Source organism: Scomber scombrus, chromosome 21, assembly GCF_963691925.1.
Source record: "Scomber scombrus chromosome 21, fScoSco1.1, whole genome shotgun sequence".
Lineage (NCBI taxonomy): Eukaryota > Metazoa > Chordata > Actinopteri > Scombriformes > Scombridae > Scomber > Scomber scombrus.
In genome coordinates, this window is record NC_084990.1 from 24,990,778 (window position 1) to 25,010,536 (window position 19,759).

Genomic DNA, 19,759 nt, shown 5'->3' on the forward strand with positions numbered 1-19,759 from the left:
ACGCAGTGAATGCTCCAGGATGACACTGAGGTCCTTGTCCAGCTGCTGCCAAACTGTGGTGTCATTTGCTTTTGGCCATTTGACTGGCTGCCTCCACCCGTGTTCTTTCCTCTCTGTTCTCTGGCCTGGCTCCTGGTTGATGTCGTTTGTTGGTGTTCTGGGTGTGTTTTCCTCAGTGCCACTCTCAGAGGCATAGGTGTTCACTGAGGGCCCTCCTGTGTCCTCCACCTGCCTTCCCTCAACAACGTTGGATCCCTCAGCACTGTGGTTTGCTACCTGGCTTTGGGTTCCTTTTGTCTAACCTGCGGTTGCAGTGCAATGTTGTTGCTGGCTTTCAACTCCACACCTCTTCCTTCCTTGGTGGATCCTTAATCCTCTGAAAGTGGTCACCTTCTCCCACCCACACCTGCATCTTCTCATGATCCTAGAATCTTTGCCTGTGTCCGTTCCAGTCGTTACCAAGAAATCCATCTGGTTTGGCCCTTCTTCCATAGTCCTCTACACTTGATACAAGTATCAAGACATCTTGTACCTTTCATAGCTTCCTCCATCAACACCTGAAGTGACATCCTGGTTTAAGGTCTATTTTCTTATGCAATAGACTAATATGCAGTACTTCCCAGCAATAAGACGACTACATATCTAACTGCAACAATCCAAAATTTAGGCAAAGCTCAACATCTTTAAAAACTTTGATTGTGACATCAGTGGATCAGTGTGGTTCTAACATGTATCACTGTTTGATGGTGATGGACTCTTTGCTTACCTAAGCTGCTGTTGGCACAGATGTTTATGGTGAGGTCATTCACAAAGGCCTGGAGGGCATCGAAGTCATTGACCATGTACACATGTGCAGGATTTACGGTGATTTCCAACAGCTGTAACAACTTGACATGGCCAACACCTGAGAAAACAATTGTACAATTAAAACTGATTAAAAATTAAACTCAAAAGCGGCTGGAGGTGGAAGCCGTGGCTGCTTTTGTCGGTCATTGTCAGTCGCTACTGTCTGTTTATCTCCGTGGATCATGGATGTATTATAATGCTGTGCATCCACAACAGACTCTCTTCCGGGTGGGGGGGTGCGCGATTACGTAATGCAGAAGGAGAAAACAGACAGGTCGCTCGGCCAATCATATCATCCGGACCGAATGATATGATTGGTCAGAGTTTTCACTGAATATTATGAGAATGGAATAATGATGAGTTTCTATGCCTGGTGGATCTCTCTAACATTTTAGAGTCCATTACCTTATTAATAGCATTTTAACCTAAACTAAAACATGTGTAAACATGTAACAAAGGTAAGGGTAGCTTTAAAGAAATTAACTGATACTAACAGCAAATGTAGTCATATATTTTCTAGCTAATGTTTACATTGTGACAAACATGAAATAGCTTGTTTAATTCATATTATTGTCACTTCATCCTCATTCATTAATTCATTTTCCAACCTGCTTATCCACTCTAGAGGGTTGGGGGGGGGGGGGTTGGAGTCAATCCCAGCTGTCATTGGGTGAGAGGCGGGGTACAACCTAGAGAGGTCACCAGTCCATCACAGGTCTATCATTTCTTTACTTTGTGGTAAAATTATGTAGTTTCATAGCTGCAGAATATTTTAGAGTTTAAATTAACTTTAAAATCTTTTCTGAGGCTGTGCTGCTTCTTTGTTAATCAGACTATCACAATCAGAGCCACTGAGGCACATATTGGTATTTAGTGAATAGTTTCTGTTATGATTAAATGCAGCTGTGTATGTGTAGTTTATGAACATTTTAAGTATATTTTGAAGACTATTATGGGTGGACTTCATTAATCTATGTATAGAATTACAGTACTATTATTCTGGGTGCTGGGATGCAGGAACATCTATTTTTGTTACTTTTGACAGTGAACAATACAAAATGTAAGGTTGTTAACAGTGCATTTCCAAATATCCCTCCAGAAATGTGCTTGGATGTTCAGTATCAGTCAAAAATGTAGACACACATTCCCATTCACTTAAAGATTCAGTGTGTCCAAACCTCTGACTGCTGCTGTACAGAAATCAGCAAATAAGTTCAGACTGAAAGTTTGTTGTCTTGTTTTTTGACTAACATGTATAATATGTACATGTGATAGCTGGTAATACGATTTTTAAAATGTGGAATACAACATCAGGTCAGTAATGGACCAGGCTTAATGTGACTTCAGTGTTTTTCCTGCCTCCTGTGGACTTGTGAGAACATTTGGTTTCCAGAAAAGTAGATTTGATTCAGCGGAAGTCAAAACTAAGATACTCTGCAGATTAAGTGGCCTACAAACTTGAAAAAGGTTAAAATGGCCATACCAATAGCGTAGATCTCAATGCTGCTGTCTCTCAGGTGATCTGATGCAAGGGATACATCGTCCTGAGATTCTCCATCAGTAATCAGCATAACAATTTTTTGTGAGTCTGCACGCATTCCCACATCGGGTTTAAAGTTGTTATGGAGGACATAGTTCAGAGCGATTCCTGTATGACAGCAATAAAGAGACTTTAAAAGGTACAGAGTGGAAAAGCTAAATCCACAACCTTGTTAAAAAAAAGTCAAAGCTATAAACCTGTGGACACAAAAAAGAAAGAAAAAGAGAAGTTATCTACGACACCCAAGATGAAAATTACCACAATTGTTCATCAAATGTTATAGATGAACAATGTTTGTTGTAACCCTATTAATATCATAATTTTAATTATTATTTATTATAATAATATTACAATTACATATTCATAATTATTTTGTGATTATTAATATTATGATAGCAACAATAATAAAAAATTACCATCATCGTTCATCTCTTCTCATTTATATTAACTCTACTATTTCTGGAATCAGTAGAAATTAAAATACTTTTTACTAAACTTACAGTATATGAAGTTTCTGTTCTGATGTTATTTGTTAGAGACACAGTTTAGATGATCTGTCAGTGGAATTAATTGTATACAACATACAGTCACTAATAGCTTCACTTTCCACTGCTGACAGAAATAAATAGAGGAGGTAAATATATGTGGATGTAATCAGAGCCTCTGCCTCAGTCCCTCAGTGTAAAGCTGGTGTGGATCAGCCTGATGTTAAATCACCTGTCATGGTGCCTCCTCCTCTGTATGGCAGGTTGGTTATGGCCTCCAGCAGGGATTGTTTAGTCTGGTGGGTGTTCAGCTCCCACTCGGTCATTGCGTCTCCACTGTACTGAACCAGACCTGCAGAAAACACACAAATGTGTAAAAGTGACACACTGACCCAGCTTTTGTTTTTAAATGATAATGAGAACATCAACGATGATAATTTGACATGTGCATTTGTTTATTACTATTATTATTGTTATTATGTCTTTGGCATCATTGTTTCCCCAACACTCATACACACATGTCTCACACACTCATGACTATTCTTTTTCTCTTGCATAGAGCGATCAAAAGAATTAAAGGACCTATCCAGCAGTTCAGTCCAGTAGGAGTCTACTGACTGAGTCTACTGTCTGACCCTGATACATGAATGAGTCTGGTGAGGCCTGAACCCCTGAGTGTCTCTTCAGTAATCTTTGGCATACAGGACACAGTTCATCAAGTACAGGAAGTGAACGAGACCTGGTATCAGTATCAGCAGCAGTCTTGTACACAGGTTGATGGTACTGAACTGTCAGCAGCTAGAGCATACACCTACAGTAAAAATGTGTCAGTTGTTCATGGTTTGGGTAAATAATTGGTACTAACAGAGGCTGTATGGAGAAAGTGGTAACTTTTGTAGAACATGTAGATTTTTTGTTTTGCTCATTTTGATTATGGTACCTGCACCTGTATTTGAATATATTCACATCTTGGTGTAAATATTTTAGTATTTTGAACACATTTACACAAACATTAGTAGTTGTAGCAGCAGGAGCAGTGGTGTGAACTGTAGTAGTAGTAAAATATTACCCATCTGGACTTTGTCAGGGCCGATGTCGATGTTGTTGATTATTTTGCTGAGAAAGGACTTCATGATCTCAAAGTTTTGACTACCAATGCTCCCAGATCCATCAACCAACATCACGATGTCGGCCTTACTGTCACACTGAGAACCTGAAGGAGAGCAGAGGATTATGGGAAACAACACAGGAGACCAAATGTTGAAGCTAAGGCTGTGTCTGAGTGTCTGTAAACTGAGTTTAAATGTATCCAATATGTAAATCCCTCAAATGTTCCACAATGGAACAACAAAGTAGTGTTCATGTTGCGTACACCACTTCCTGAAAGCAATCCCCCAAATCCATGGATCATATTTTATAGACACAGAATTAGTGGCGAGTAACTCTGCTGCTGACTGGATGACATAAAAGTGATGATGATCAGTGAGTGTCTGAAATTTGGGATTTCTGATGAGTAATGAATAAACTTTGTGTATTAAGAAGTGGATGAGTGAATGAAGGAGGGATTTTGGACACATCCTAAAGGTTTAACATGCTAACATCCTGGCCCAGATCTACCATACTGGCAATCTGGGCAACTGCCCAGGGGCCTTTGATCAGAAAGGGGCCCTTCGTGATGGGAGGAAAAATTACATAACAGCTTCATCTGCCCAGCCCAGCAGTAGCAGCAGCTCAGTGCAGCTCGTCCCAGCATCTGCAGCACTGTCAAGCCCAGCCCAGCAGCAGTCCAGTTCAGAACAGCATCAGCAGCACAGCCACGGTCCCGGTGAACAGCACAGCCCCACGCAGTATCATCAGCTTGTTGGGGACTTTCTCAGTACGAATATTTCAAACATGCCTATCCATTTTTCTTTGTATCCAATAAGATGTTATGTTAGGGTGTTCAGTGTACAAAAGTGCCACATCACCTGGTGTTTACAGACAAGGATCACAAAGGTATACATTGTCCAGTGAATGGCAAAACTGTGAAGTTTCCCCGTATGGATCAACCAAATACAAACAAATGAAATCACTGCGCAAGAAAATACATGACCACAAGTCATCACCTAGTCACAAGCAAGCAGAGGCAATTCTAAAATAGAGATCTGAAAAAACAGATAGATTCAAGTTTGCTAGTGGCACAGGAGGATATGTGCTCCTCTACAATGTCAGTGTCCAGAACAGCTTATTACATTGCAAAACCCAACAGACCCTTCACAGACCGCCCTGAACTGCTTGACCTGCAAAAAACGGATGGGGTAAACATCGGCAGGGTGCTCCACTCCAATGTGACTTGTACAGATATTGTACAATTCATTTAAAAAGAAATTAAATCTGCCCTAATTGAAAGCATAAGGTCTACGAGGCCTAAGCTTACTATTCTTATTGACAAGGGCACTGCCTTAAGCAAGAAGTCATGCCTGATTGTATACTTAAGGTGCTTAGTTAATAATTTGGACCCCACCAAAATCTTCTTAGACTTGGTGGAGCTTGAGTCCACCAATGCAGAGGGGATAACTGAGGCACTTTTGAACTGCCTGTCAGCTCATGGCCTTGACAATGCCTTCCTCAGTGAGTGTTTATTTGGGTTTTGCAGTGACGGAGCCTCTGTTATGTTAGGAAGAAAAGCTAAAGCTCTACACCAAGCTTAAAAGCCAGTTTTCCCATCTCATTGGCTGGCATTGTTTAAACCATAGACTCGAGCTCTCAGTTGGCGATGCTGTCAAGAAATGTGTTGAGGTGAACCGTTTCTCAACTGCCTTTACTATCAGTCCCCAAAGAATCAGAGGGAACTCAATGCAGCTGCCACATATTTTGGCATTCTTGTAAAGAAAATAGGCAGAGTCCTCAGTGAATGAATCCACTCCTCCCAGTCGTATTAATACTCCCATTCCTCCGGCACCGGTCAAGGAGGTGGAGTTGCAGCCATTTTTAACTCAGACTTAACAATCAACCCCTGACCTAAACTTAGTTATAAATCATTTGAAAGTCTTGTTCTCAGTCTTTATCATCCAGCCTGGAAAACTTTACAGCCAGTTTTATTTGTTGTAATATACCGTCCTCCTGGCCCGAATGCTGAGTTTTTATCTGACATGTCAGTTTTTATCAAATGTAGTCCTCAGTTCTGATAAAGTAATTATAGTAGGTGACTTTAACATTCATGTGGATGTTGAGAATGAAGCCTTAACACTGCATTTATTTCATTATTAGATTCAATTGGCTTCTCTCAAAATGTGAATGAACCAACTCACTGTTATAACCACACCCTCGACCTTGTTCTGACATATTGAAGTTGAACATTTAATAGTTTTCCCTCATAATCCTTCTTTATCAGACCATTATTTAATAACTTTTGAATTTCTATTACTGGACTATACACCATTAGACAGACATATTCTTACTAGATGTCTGTCTGAAGATGTTGTCACTAAATTTAAAGAAATAATTCCATCAGTATTGAACTCAATACCAAGTCTCAATACAACAGAGATGACTTATTCTGATTTCAGTTCCCCCCAGATTGACTGTATTGTCGATAGCGCTGCAGACTTACTGAGAACAACTCTGGACTCCAGCGCTCCTTTTAAAAAGAAGGTAATTAAACAACAGAAAACAGCTCCTTGGTATAATTCCCAAACTAGAAAATTAACACAAACTTCACATAAACTAGAAAGAATCTGGCGTTTTAACCAAACTAGAACTCACTTAGCATGGCAAGACAGTCTTAAAACATATAAGAAGGCCCTCCGTAACACCAGAGCCGCCTACTAATCATCACTAATAGAGGAGAATAAAAACAGTCCAAGGTTTCTCTTCAACACTTTCGCTAAATTTAAAAAAGTGAGAACAATTATATAAATGTCATGAAATTGACCTCAAAATGTACACTCTAAATTCCATCAGACAGCAACACAAGGTCTGATGTCAAAGTCCTCATTTAGACCCTTAGGGGCCAGAGTTCCCAATGTGTGGATCCAAAACAGTTCTCGTTTGAGAAGCATAGAGTTTATATCACCCCCTCTGCGTATGTATAAGAGGCGCCTCTGATAGTCCTTTAAGGTAGCTGTAATTAAACCGCTTCTTAAGAAGCCAACTCTTGATTCAGAGGTTCTAGCCAACTATAGGCCTATATCTAACCTCCCCTTTCTCTCTAAGATCCTCGATAAAGCAGTTGCCAATCAGCTGTGTAACTTTCTACATAATAACAGCTTATTTGAGGATTTTCAGTCAGTTTCAGAGCTCATCATAGTACAGAAACTGCACTGGTAAAAGTTACTAATGACCTCCTAACTTCATCAGATAATGGACTCCTCTCTGTCCTCGTCCTGTTAAATCTTAGTGCTGCCTTCAACACTATTGATCATCAAACCCTGTTAAAGAGACTTGAACATTTAATTGGTATTAAAGGAACAGCGTTAAACTGGTTGAAATCGTATTTATCTGATATATTTCAGTTTGTAAATGTTAATGATAAATCCTCCATGCAAACAAAAGTTAGACATGGTGTTCCTCAGAGTTCAGTGCTTGGACCAATTGATAGCCTGGTCACCAGATCCAGGTCCATTCCTCGACTGGCCCTGATGGTTACTGCTGATGATCCTTCTGGTGTTAAATCTGCACTAAGTTGTTAATTTTGAGGGTATTTGGTCATGAACCCAAATCCACCACTGATGGAGGTGTGAGTAACGTCCTCCAGCTCCTCCTGGAGGATCAGAGGTGTTCCCAGACCACATGACATACATTCTCTGTTTTTACCTGATTGGTGATCATCTTCAGCCTGGAGTCCTGGAGACAAAATCAGACAATTAATATTAATATTGGTGCAGAGCTGTGAACTGAACAAACACTGTGAGGCTTTCCAGCAGCTCAGAGCTCATCTCAGTGAAAACACAGATTATTGAACTCACTCAGGAGTCATTTGACCAGTTTACCACTGACCTGCAAAGTGGACCACAATATGACTTTACATCAATATAACATGAACTATAAAGTTTATTTTCCCTGAACAAAGAAAGCAGAAACATGTTTTTGTAGATATTTCATGTTTCCTCGCATTCCTGCAGATGTGTAAATGTAGACTGCAGTATGAGGCACTCAGTTATTTAGAGGTGAAAATAATCATAAAATAAAGACAAAAAACAAACGTCTCTCTTTGATCAGTCTGAGACTTTAAAACCTTTTTTCTCGACCTCACTGCTTCTAGTTTCTGCTTCTTCTTTGAAGATCATCAGATGAGATGAACACATGAACACGAGCTCAACAGACTTATTTATATTTGGGTTGTTTGCTCTGTGTTTTATCTTCTGTGTTCCTGCTCTCCTTCCAGCCCATTTCCCCTCCACACCTGTCCTGTATCAGTCCTCAGTGTCCCTCCAGTCTGTCCTTGTCTGCTCACCTGTTCCTCATCCACTTATTAGTTCTCTTAGTAGTTAAGTCTTGGTTTGTCAAATTTGTCACTTATTGAGTTTTGTACCCAATCACGTTTACATAAAATGTTTAATCAACTGTCCACATCTGATCTGTTCAAGTTTTGCTTTTGCATTATATGAATTTATTTTGTTTGAATGAACTTGTCAAGAAAACAGGATTATTATTTGTTAAAATGTTAAATTTGTACTTGTCTTTGTCAGTCTCTGAACCTCTGTCTTAACACACACACACACACACACACACACACACACACACACACACACACACACACACACACACACACACACACACACACACACACACACATGTGGCTGTTACAGGCTGACAGACTGATGATCCAGTGATCTCTGTGAAGTGCCGCTTTGTGTAATAAAATAGTTAATTAACAGCCGTGAGCTGTAAAGTTGATAAGCAGGTGAAATATACTTTAGACTAGTTGAGCTATAAAATACATTTTGTTTGTACTGCTGTTTACAGCCTTTATATACTGATGATCTGTTGGTTGAGCATGTTTGATTCACAAATTAAATCGGTCGCTCATTTTTCAGTTTGTCTGAATTTGTTCAATTTTCAGTTTTTCTGGAACAAGATGGTCCACTGGAAATATAATGTGTGCCTCCACTACAGCTTCCATGTTAACACATCAGTTATTAAACTGTGAAAAGCGATGTGAAACTATCAGGACTGAACTGAAGATATTTCACTACTTTTTACTGATAAAGTTTTCCTTCAGTGAACTTTTGACTTAAATTCAGTATTTTTCAAAGAGGTTTTGAGTCTTTCACACATCCATCATTAAAGCAGAGTCCTACCTGAGCTGCACAGCAACACCAACAGCATCAGCAGGTGATCCATGACCAGGTAGACCGTCTGTTTCTGTGTCTGTCTGACGGACTCGATAGCTCTCCTCTGCTGATCACATGATCTGTTTCCTCTCATCATCCAGGAAATTAACTGATGAGCTGCTTCTCAGAGCTGAAGCCACTAACCACAGGTGAGCAAGATTTTACTGTGATTAGCAGTTTGACAGAGTTACAGGAAGCAGCTCAAACATGTTTACTGGGTTAGAAAAAAAGAAAAAAAAAGAGGTGCGTCTCAACTGTCAGTCCTGTACCAATAAACATGTTTACCACTGAAAATCTTCCAGCTCACTGATAAGCAACGTTTACTTTGGCTCTGCTCCGACCCAGTCTCACATCAACATGTATCACAGCTACACTGGTCCACAGCCCAAAACCCACTTAGATCAGGGGGAATTCCCAGTGATAACATGCTTTTCATAAGGGAACCCTGCCGTATTTGACATATGGAAAATAATAGGGCTATGGGCCAACGTAGCTATGATACATTTTGATGTGAAACTGGGTTGTCTGCTCCTTCAGGTTACAGGTGGAACATTAATTAGCTTCACTACGTTTCATCTTCCCGCACGTTTCTTTGTGCTGTAGGGCACAAATGAGAAGAGAATGACTGCTGCTCTGCTTGGTCTGCCACACTACATATCAGGACAAAATCCATCAGACGTCATCAGGATGTGTGATGTAAGACCAGAACTATCTCTGTATTGCAATTACTTTAATGTCATTGTTTGTTGTTGTTTTTTTTCTGTGAATTCTCATATTTTAACGTCACGTTGTTGAGGTGAAAGATGTATCCACTGAAACAGCTTAAAAGGAGCATTTTTGATTCTTCTGCCATAATGAGATGAAGAGAGAGAGAGAGAGAGGGCATTGAAAGAGTTGAAATTTAGAGAATTAATTAATGTTTTGTGTTTATGATCAGGAAGGATGCTGGTTCAGTGTTTGAACTTGTAGATGAAAACGGTCTCATACTATTATTTCTGCTTTTCAAGGCTCATGTTGAGACTGTGGATGAAGTCATGAAGGGGATGCAACCCGGTCTGCTGATTGGCTGTGAAGGTGCTGAGAGGCATGCCTCCCCATTTTCATTTGTATTGATGATCCACCTTAGCAACACCCAACTCTTTCTCTATGAACATCAACAATTCCACTGTCCCTCCCTTCAGGTAAAGAGCCTGGGTGTCATCCTGGACAGCACATTATCCTCCGAAGCCCACATCAATAACGTTACTCGGACTGCATACTTCCATCTACGGAACATCAATCGTCTCCGTCCCTCACTTTCACCAACCTGCACCGCTATCCTGGTAAACACCCTGATCACATCCAGTCTGGACTACTGTAACTCTCTCCTCTTTGGTCTTCCGCGGAAATCTCTTCACGAACTCCAGCTGGTCCAGAACGCAGCTGCTCGTATCATCACCAGAACCAGAACCCCCTCTATTGAACACATCACTCCTGCCCTGCAGCAGCTTCATTGGCTCCCTATCAAATCCCGCATTGACTTTAAGATTCTAATCCTCACTTACAAGATCCTTCACAACCTGGCACCATCATATCTCTCTGAACTGATTCACATCTACAAACCTTCAACAACTCTCCGATCCTCCTCTGCCAACCAGCTCTTTGCCCCATCTGCCAACTTAACTACCATCATGGGGTCCAGACCCTTTTATATTGCATTTTATATTCTTAATATTTTTATTGTTATTTTTTTAAATTATTGTTATTATTATTATTATCATTGGAACTTTTTATCATATGGTTTGTTAATGTCCGCAGTATTGAAGCTAACTGTAAATGATGAGCGTTAATGGTTAGCTGGTATCGTGTGACTGGAAACCACCTCATGTACTGGTCACAGCACAATTACGCTCTTCCAGAGAATCAGTGCTATTATACATTTTTTTACTTTTTTCTTTTTCTTAGATTCTGCTTGTTTAGTTTTCTCCCCTTCAGGTTATATATTTATATGCATATCATACATGTACATAGTATACTGTATGTACACTCTTTGGTCACTTCATAAATGTACATATGTGTATTTGCTTAGTTATTTCTGTTGATACCATTTGGGATGACGGAGGAAGTCCATGATGGCCTTTGGACTCCTGTTTAGGAGCAAGTTTTTGTGTTCTTCTTTACTGTGTATCATATATATGAGTATAATGTTGTTACTCCCTTCCTGTAAATTACAAACAAATGAATAAAAAAGGTGTAAAAGTGTTATTGATGCATTAGATTTATTAGCATGAAGCTGTAACATACAATAAATGAGGGATGAGTGAACATTCAGCAGAAACACAAGGAACAGCAAAACAAAGATAAAACATTTGATTTCACTCAATTTTGATTTTCTCAGTTTCTTTATCTCAAAAATCTCTTATTTTGAATATAGTAGTAATGCATTAAAGCTGAATAAGTAGTATATAGAATATAAGAGGCAGTGAAAGAAAAAGATATAAACTCATCAATCATCAATCATCCAGCGTTAGTGCTGGATGTAAATCAGAAGCTGCGGAATCAACCAACATGGACGTCATTCATCGCCATACTGGGCTGAAAAGACCAGAGAATGAGAGGAGGCAGGAAACCAAACATGATTTTCTGCTTCTGAGGGCTTGTGTGGCTCCTTGGAGGTCCTACTCTGCTCCTTAGGCTCTTTCCTCTTCAGCTGGACGAACTGGGATGATAATAATCCATCTCAGTGTTCTCCTGCGGTCCTGACGTCTAACTCCTGCTGACCTGGAGAGACATGACAACACAGATATAAGTGACTGTATCACTCCTCACTTCAGTTCATGATAAACAGACTGAGTGCTTCATTTCAACCAGTCCTCTAAACCATCAGCACAGGGGAAAAAGCAACTCAACACTTTTTTGGATTATTTGAATGGAGAGTAAGGGTTGAGAATATTGCCTACGTAGTACTTTAAAAGCAGGAGTCTCTCTATTATTAGGTAATCACGCCCCTCATTACTCTGTTCACAGTAGAATAATGGATGAAACTACAGCTAATCTGAATTAGACTCCTCCTGTTTTCCTCTGTCAGATTATTGCTTTCAGCAGTAGCAGCTCATGCTATCAGACCTCAGCTCAGACTACAGAGAACTGTAATTATTAACACTGGTCTGAGGTAGGGATGCCCCCTGAAACCTGCTTCTGAACTGGAACCAGTATTAACCAGTTAAAAACCTGAGGTATTTTTAAGCTCAGTTCTTTTATCAGTACTTGAAGAAAACAAGGTGTGAGATTATTGGATGGTAAAATCTGGTTTTGGGTTCTGCTTGTTTCCATGGAGATATTATTGAGTTCATATTGTGACACTGTTGTAAACATTGTTGTTGATGTCAGCAAACTCTGTATTTTTAACTCTAAAATATAAATACATTATAGTCCTGTTGTGGATTCATGACTTTCATTAATTATAATTTTAATATAGTAATAATTTCATTAAAATAATAAAGAGCTGATAAGAGTATTGATGAAGAACCAGATCAATAAGAGGTATTGATAAGAGTAGTAGTATTGATAAAATCCTAATGAAACTGATCCCTAGTGTGAAGTCAGTACATCTGATCATGGTTCTGACACTGAGCTGACAGAGAGCAGCAAACTGCTCTGTTTACACTGTGTTAATACAAAATGATTAAATACCATATACATACAGTATATTGTAACTCTAAACTGCTACTACTGCTGCTTTCTCTTGTAGTGTGAATATCCTTAAAGGTGCAGATTGTCTCAGTTTGAATCAATGAGCCTCCAGGAACAAGCTAACTTCTCTACCCTTTAGGATGCTGTCGTCCTGGATAAGTTTACAGTTCAGTCCAATGGAAACCACCAACTATCACTGTGACAGAGGAAGGAGAGTATTACTGTCAGAGATGATGTCACTGATGGACTTACCTGAGCAGGTGATTTCCAAGATGGAGGAAGAGGAACCTGATGATACACAGTCCCTCAGGTCAGATCCAGGCTGAAACCATTCAGATCTGATCCACCATACAGATCTGTGTGAGGCTCCATTTTTGCTTCTTGTTGAAACAGCAGAGCCACAGTCCAAATATCTACATATTATATCTGCTTCCTTAAGGGACCAGACAGAGTCATTCAGGATCCAGACAGAGTAACTCACTGGTCTCCACTTTCCCTGTTTCACCTCCAGTGTACCTGCACAGCGACTGGCTCCTCCCACCAACCTGACAGGCTCTGAACAGAAACAAGAGAGTTATCAGTAAAAGAATAAAGTGAGTTTCATTAGAACAGAAATGAAGACAAATCAAAGCTGCAGCTCCTCTTCTACCTGAGCAGGTGAGTCCAACAGCTTTACCAGGTGAGCAGGTTCTTCTAGCTGAGTCTGATCTTCTACAGTCCAGGAGAGCAGACTCATTGCCTCCACACTGGAACTCTTTGGTCCACATTGGAGCCTCCACTTCTACATAGAGCGCCCCCTGGAGGACTAAAGGAGCCCCACAGCCAAGCTCCCTACAGACCACCTCTGCATCCTGCTGGTCAAAGTCAGCTTCACACACTGAGGACCACGACTGCTCAGACTTCACCTCCAGTCTGCCTGAACACAGACTAGTCCCATTCACCAGCCTGACAGAGTCTGGAGAGAGAGAGGACCATCATTAGTTTTGGGTAGGGTATTAACTTAAAAATGTAATATCTGGAAGTATCGGTATCAGGTTTTTATAACCGATGTTTGCTCTGTAGGCTTCAGCATTTCCGAGCCTGCATGAACGCAGCATGGGACGTTTACCGGTGCACGCTTGATGACGTAAAACAACAACATGCTAGACTCGTGGGTCGCTTACCGTGGCTAACAAGTTCATATCGTCCATTGCCATGTACACGAGCACACAAACCAGGAACAAGGTTTACTTCCTCGTTGTCATTGGCACTTTTTTCCATAACTTAAGTTGAAGTTGTTCTCTTATTTTGCACAGACAGTGTTTACATGTGGAAAGCCATGTTGCATTTATGTTTGCATCCAGTGGAGCATCACAATAAAATTAGGCTTAATGTGTTAATTCAACAATAGGAGATATGTTATGTTGTTATCTAATAGTTCTGGTGTAAAAAGCCTGCAAATATCAGTATCGGAAATTAAGAGTTGGACAATATTATATTAATACAACAATAATTAAATGTTAAATCAATTCACTTTAATTGTCATTCTTATGGAGGTACATAAAAACGAAATACTGTTTCACAAGTTAAAACACTTTAAAAGAGAGTACAGTGCAATAATTAACATTCAAATTAAAAATTAAAATTAAGACACTATGTAAATAAATATTCCATAGATAGTTAATAAGTTCTAAGTTAGTTAAGTGCATAGTGGGGAGGACAGAGAGCCAGTGATTATTGTGATTATTCTTGTGCATTCAGTAGTCTGACAGCAGATGGGAAACAGTTGTTATGTAATCTAGAAGTCCTTGTCCAAATGCTCCTGTATCTCCTTCCTGACTGCAACAAAGAAAAGTGTCTGTGAGAGGGATGAGAGGAGTCCTGGATGATGCATTTCCCTTTGCGTGTGCATCTCATTGTAGATTTCCAGCAATGGTTACAGCGGGACACCAATAATCCTCTCTGCTGTTTTAATCACTCTGCTCAGTCTCTGTCTCTCTTCTGCTCTGCTGTTCCCGTACCAGGAAGTGATACAGTAGGTGAGGATGCTCTTGATGGTCCCACGGTAGAACACAGTCAGGGCTGACTTGGAGAGGCCTGTTCTCTTCAGCCTCTGGAGTAGATGAAGACGCTGTTGTGCTTTCCTGGCTACAGCTGTGGTATTGTCTCTGGAGGTCAAGTCTTCCCTGAGATGGATCCCGAGGAATTTGGTGCTCTGGACTCTCTCAACAACAGTGCCGCTGATGATTAATAGAGGATAGTGGGCTGGCTGAGCCTTCCTAAAGTCAATTATCACCTCCTTTGTTTTTCGTGTTGAGAGAGAGTTTGTGTGAATTGCACCAAGTCATTAGGGTCTCCACCTCATCCCTGTATGCTGATTCATCTCCATATGTGATGAGCCTCACAACGGTTGTGTCATCAGCCAATTTAATTATGTGGTTGGTGTTATGATTGGCAGAACAGTCATGCGTCAGCATGGTAAAGAGTAGTGGGCTCAGAACACATCCCTGTGGTGATCCAGTACTCACTGTGATGGTGTTGGATGTTCTGCTGTTGATTTTGACCCAGTTGCAGGTGTTAGTGCCCACTCCCAGCAGCTGCAGTTTCTCCACCAGCTGCTGTGGCAGGATGGTATTAAACTCCGAGCTAAAATCAACTAGCAGGATCCTGGCGTAGGTGTTCTTGTCTTCCAGATGAGTGAGGGTGAGGTGGAGCAGGATGGATATGGCATCCTCCGTAGACCGGTTTGTCCTGTATGCAAACTGTAGATGATCCATGCTGGCAGGAAAGTGGGATTTAATGTGGTCCTTGACAAGCCGCTCGAAGCATTTCATGGCAACTGGTGTGAGGGCAACAGGGCGATAGTCATTTAGACAGTGGGGGTTTGAATTTTTAGGAACTAGTACTATGGTGGCGCTCTTAAAACAGGTGGGCACAACAGCTTGGCAGAGAGAGGTGTTAAAAATGTCCGTGAAGACATCCTTTAGTTCGGCTGAACAGCTCTTTAAGACACGGCCTGGTACATTGTCTGGTCCGGAGGCCTTTCTAGGATTTATCCTGGAGAAGGTCCTCCTAACACTCTCAGTAGACAGCTGTAGAACCTGGTCAGTAGATGCTGGTGTCAGCCTTTGTGCACTCCTGGTGTTGGTGTCCTCAAACCGGGAATAGAACCTGTTTAGGTCATCTGGGAGTGTTGCACTGAGCTGTTTTGGCTGTATGTTTATAGCCTGTTACTGTCTGAAATCCCTGCCACAGGCGCCTTGTGTCCATGGTATAGTTCTTCTCCAAGTTCCTCCCATACTGTTTTTTAGCCTCTCTGATCCCCCTTTTCAGATTGTTCCTTGCCTCCATATATGCTGCAGCATCGCCAGCTTTAAAGGCAGAATCGCGGGTCTTCAGGAGTGAACGAACCTCGTCTGTCAACCATGGCTTATTTGTGGCACGTGTTTTAACAGTTGTCACTTCATCAACACATTTGGAGATGAATCCCATTTCTGTCTCTGTGTATTCCTGCAGGTCGTTACCTAACAGTTTTGGTGTAAAAAGCCTACATATGTCGCTATCAGGTGATATCAGTATCGGAAATTAAGAGTTGGAAAATGTAATATTAATATAATAATAATTAAATGTTGGACCTCAGCTCAGACTACAGAGAACTGTAATTATTAACACTGGTCTGAGGTAGGGATGCCCCCTGAAACCTGTCAGAGATGATGTCACTGATGGACTTACCTGAGCAGGTGACCTCCACGGTGTAGGAAGAGGAATCTGATAATACACAGTACTTCAGGTCAGATCCAGACTCAAGACAACCAGATCTGATCCTCCATACAGATCTACGTGAGGCTTCATATCTGCTTCTGGTTGAAACAGCAGAGCCACAGTCCAAATATCTACACATTACAGCTGCTTCCTTCAGGGTCCAGCCAGAATAAGTCACTTGTCTCCACTCTCCCTGTTTCATCTCCAGTGTACCTGCACAGCGACTGGCTCCTCCCACCAACTTGACAGTCTCTGAACAGAAACAAGAGAGTCATCAGTAAAAGAATAAAGTGAGTTTCATTAGAACAGAAACAAGAGTCATCAGTAAAAGAATAAAGTGAGTTTCATTAGAACAGAAATGAAGACAAATCAAAGCTGCAGCTCCTCTTCTACCTGAGCAGGTGAGTCCAACAGCTTTACCAGGTGAGCAGGTTCTTCTAGCTGAGTCTGATCTTCTACAGTCCAGGAGAGCAGACTCATTGCCTCCACACTGGAACTCTTTGGTCCACATTGGAGCCTCCACTTCTCCATAGAGCGCCCCCTGGAGGACTAAAGGAGCCCCACAGCCAAGATCCCTACAGACCACCTCTGCATCCTGCTGGTCAAAGTCAGCTTCACACACTGAGGACCACGACTGCTCAGACTTCACCTCCAGTCTGCCTGAACACAGTCTAGTCCCATTCACCAGCCTGACAGAGTCTGGAGAGAGAGAGGACCATCATTAGTTTTGGGAATATTTAACTGCAACATTCATACCAATAAGGCTTTTTCTGAATTTAAAAGGAACATCTGATAAAGAGACAGAGCACATTCATACCCTGACTCAAGTCTTTATTTACGGAAATATTTTATGTTATTTCTTGTGGTAGAATGAAGAATGAACCAGTGGTGGACAGAAATGCATTATACCTGAAAAAAGAAGATGTAGAAGTTTAAAAGGAGGAGTCTCTCTGTTATTAGGTATCACGCCCCTCATAACTCTGTTCACAGTAGAATAATGGATGAAGCTACAGCTAATCTGAATTAGACTCCTCCTGTTTTCCTCTGTCAGATTATTGCTTTCAGCAGTAGCAGCTCATGCTATCAGACCTCAGCTCTGTCACAACTCAACTAGGACTTGAACCCGGATGCACGACTCTGAGACAAAGTAAAAAAATTAACAATATTTTAATAACAAAGTAGCAAAGCAAAATCACTCTTATGAGGAAAAACTGTAGAGCAAAAAAACAAATCACTCTTTCGAGGAAAACCAACAAAGATTCAGGACAAAGGCAAAGACAAAGTATCAAAATAATGTTAAGCAAGACTATGGCAAACACGTAACACAGAATTCAAAACCTGACTTGGGATAACGTGGCTGGCGTGGTTCTCTGACAACAAGACAAGACGAACTGGCACAGGACAAAGGGAGACGCAGGCTATATACACACACAAGGTGGAAACAATCAGACCAGTGGGAAACACACAAGGGGAAGGAGGAAGTTACCTGAAACGAAAGGAGAGTTAGATTTCAAAATAAAACAGGAAGTCACGAGACAAACAAAACTATACATAACTTAATGTTTCTTCTTGGACATGACAGTACCCCCCCCACCTGTAGGGGCGGCTCTGACGGACCAAACAACTGAGGGTGAGAATTGTAAAAGTCCATGATGAGGTCAGGGTCCACAATGAAGCTTGCAGGGACCCATTGTCGTTCCTCCGGACCGTAGCCCTCCCAGTCCACCAGGAATTGTCTTCCCTGACCCCTGTTGCGCACATCCAGAAGGGCCTTCACGGAGTAGACAGGACCACCATCGACCATCCACGGTGGCGGAGGGGGCAAGGCCGCAGGAACCATCAGACTCTCCTTGATGGGTTTTACCCGGCTGACGTGGAAGGTGGGGTGAGAATTACAGAGAACTGTAATGTAATTATTAACACTGGTCTGACGTAGGGATGCCCCCTGAAACCTGCTTCTGAACTGGAACAAGCTAACTTCTCTACCCTTTAGGATGCTGTCGTCCTGGATAAGCTTACAGTTCAGTCCAATGGAAACCACCAACTATCACTGTGACAGAGGAAGGAAAATATTACTGTCAGAGATGATGTCACTGATGGACTTACCTGAGCAGGTGAGCTCCACAATGGAGGAAGAGGAATATGATGACACACAGTCCCTCAGGTCAGATCCAGAATTAAGACAGTGAAATCTGATCCTCCATACAGATCTGTCTGAGTCCACATTTCTGCTTCTGGTTGAGGCAGCAGAGCCACAATCCAGATATCTACAGATTCCATCTGTTTCCTCCATGGTCAACTGAAAGAATTTGCCATTCACTGGTCTCCACTCTCCATATTTCACCTCCAGTGTACCTGCACATCGACTGGCTCCTCCCACCAACCTGACAGGATCTGAACAGAAACAAGAGAGTCGTCAGTAAAAGAATAAAGTGAGTTTCATTAGAACAGAAACAAGAGAGTCATCAGTAAAAGAATAAAGTGAGTTTCATTAGAACAGAAACAAGAGAGTCATCAGTAAAAGAATAAAGTGAGTTTCATTAGAACAGAAATGAAGACAAATCAAAGCTGCAGCTCCTCTTCTACCTGAGCAGGTGAGTCCAACAGCTTTACCAGGTGAGCAGGTTCTTCTAGCTGAGTCTGATCTTCTACAGTCCAGGAGAGCAGACTCATTGCCTCCACACTGGAACTCTTTGGTCCACATTGGAGCCTCCACTTCTCCATAGAGCGCCCCCTGGAGGACTGAAGGAGTCCCACAGCCAAGCTCCCTACAGACCACCTCTGCATCCTGCTGGTCAAAGTCAGCTTCACACACTGAGGACCACGACTGCTCAGACTTCACCTCCAGTCTGCCTGAACACAGACTAGTCCCATTCACCAGCCTGACAGAGTCTGGAGAGAGAGAGGACCGTCATTAGTTTTGGGAAGATTTAACTGCAACATTCATACCAATAAAGCTGTTTCTGAATTTGAAAGTAACAACTGATAAAGAGAGAGAGCACATTCATACCCAAGTGCTTGCTCATGATAAAATTAATCAAAGAATACAGTCTAGTCATGCTCCATGTGAAAAGTGCCTCAAGATGATTGTTGTTGTGATTTGGCCCGAGATTGATTGATCAAAGTCATCAGTAACCACCAGTATCTGGACTCCATGGGGG

The 19,759-nt window shown here is 41.4% G+C and overlaps 1 protein-coding gene across 1 annotated transcript in view; it reads right to left on the reverse strand.

Annotated features, from left to right (window-relative positions):
• Positions 1–11,854: 11,854 nt before the first annotated feature.
• LOC134003175 (scavenger receptor cysteine-rich type 1 protein M130-like) overlaps positions 11,855–19,759 on the reverse strand; it is a 29,509-nt gene continuing 21,604 nt past the window's right edge. Inside the window, exons 15-20 of the mRNA XM_062442303.1 lie at positions 18,216–18,500; positions 16,569–16,850; positions 16,071–16,360; positions 15,177–15,988; positions 14,858–15,076; positions 11,855–11,945 (exon numbers count right to left, since the gene is read on the reverse strand). Of these exons, the coding sequence (XP_062298287.1) occupies positions 11,855–11,945; positions 14,858–15,076; positions 15,177–15,988; positions 16,071–16,360; positions 16,569–16,850; positions 18,216–18,500 (1,979 nt within the window). The remainder of the gene's footprint in view (positions 11,946–14,857; positions 15,077–15,176; positions 15,989–16,070; positions 16,361–16,568; positions 16,851–18,215; positions 18,501–19,759) is intronic.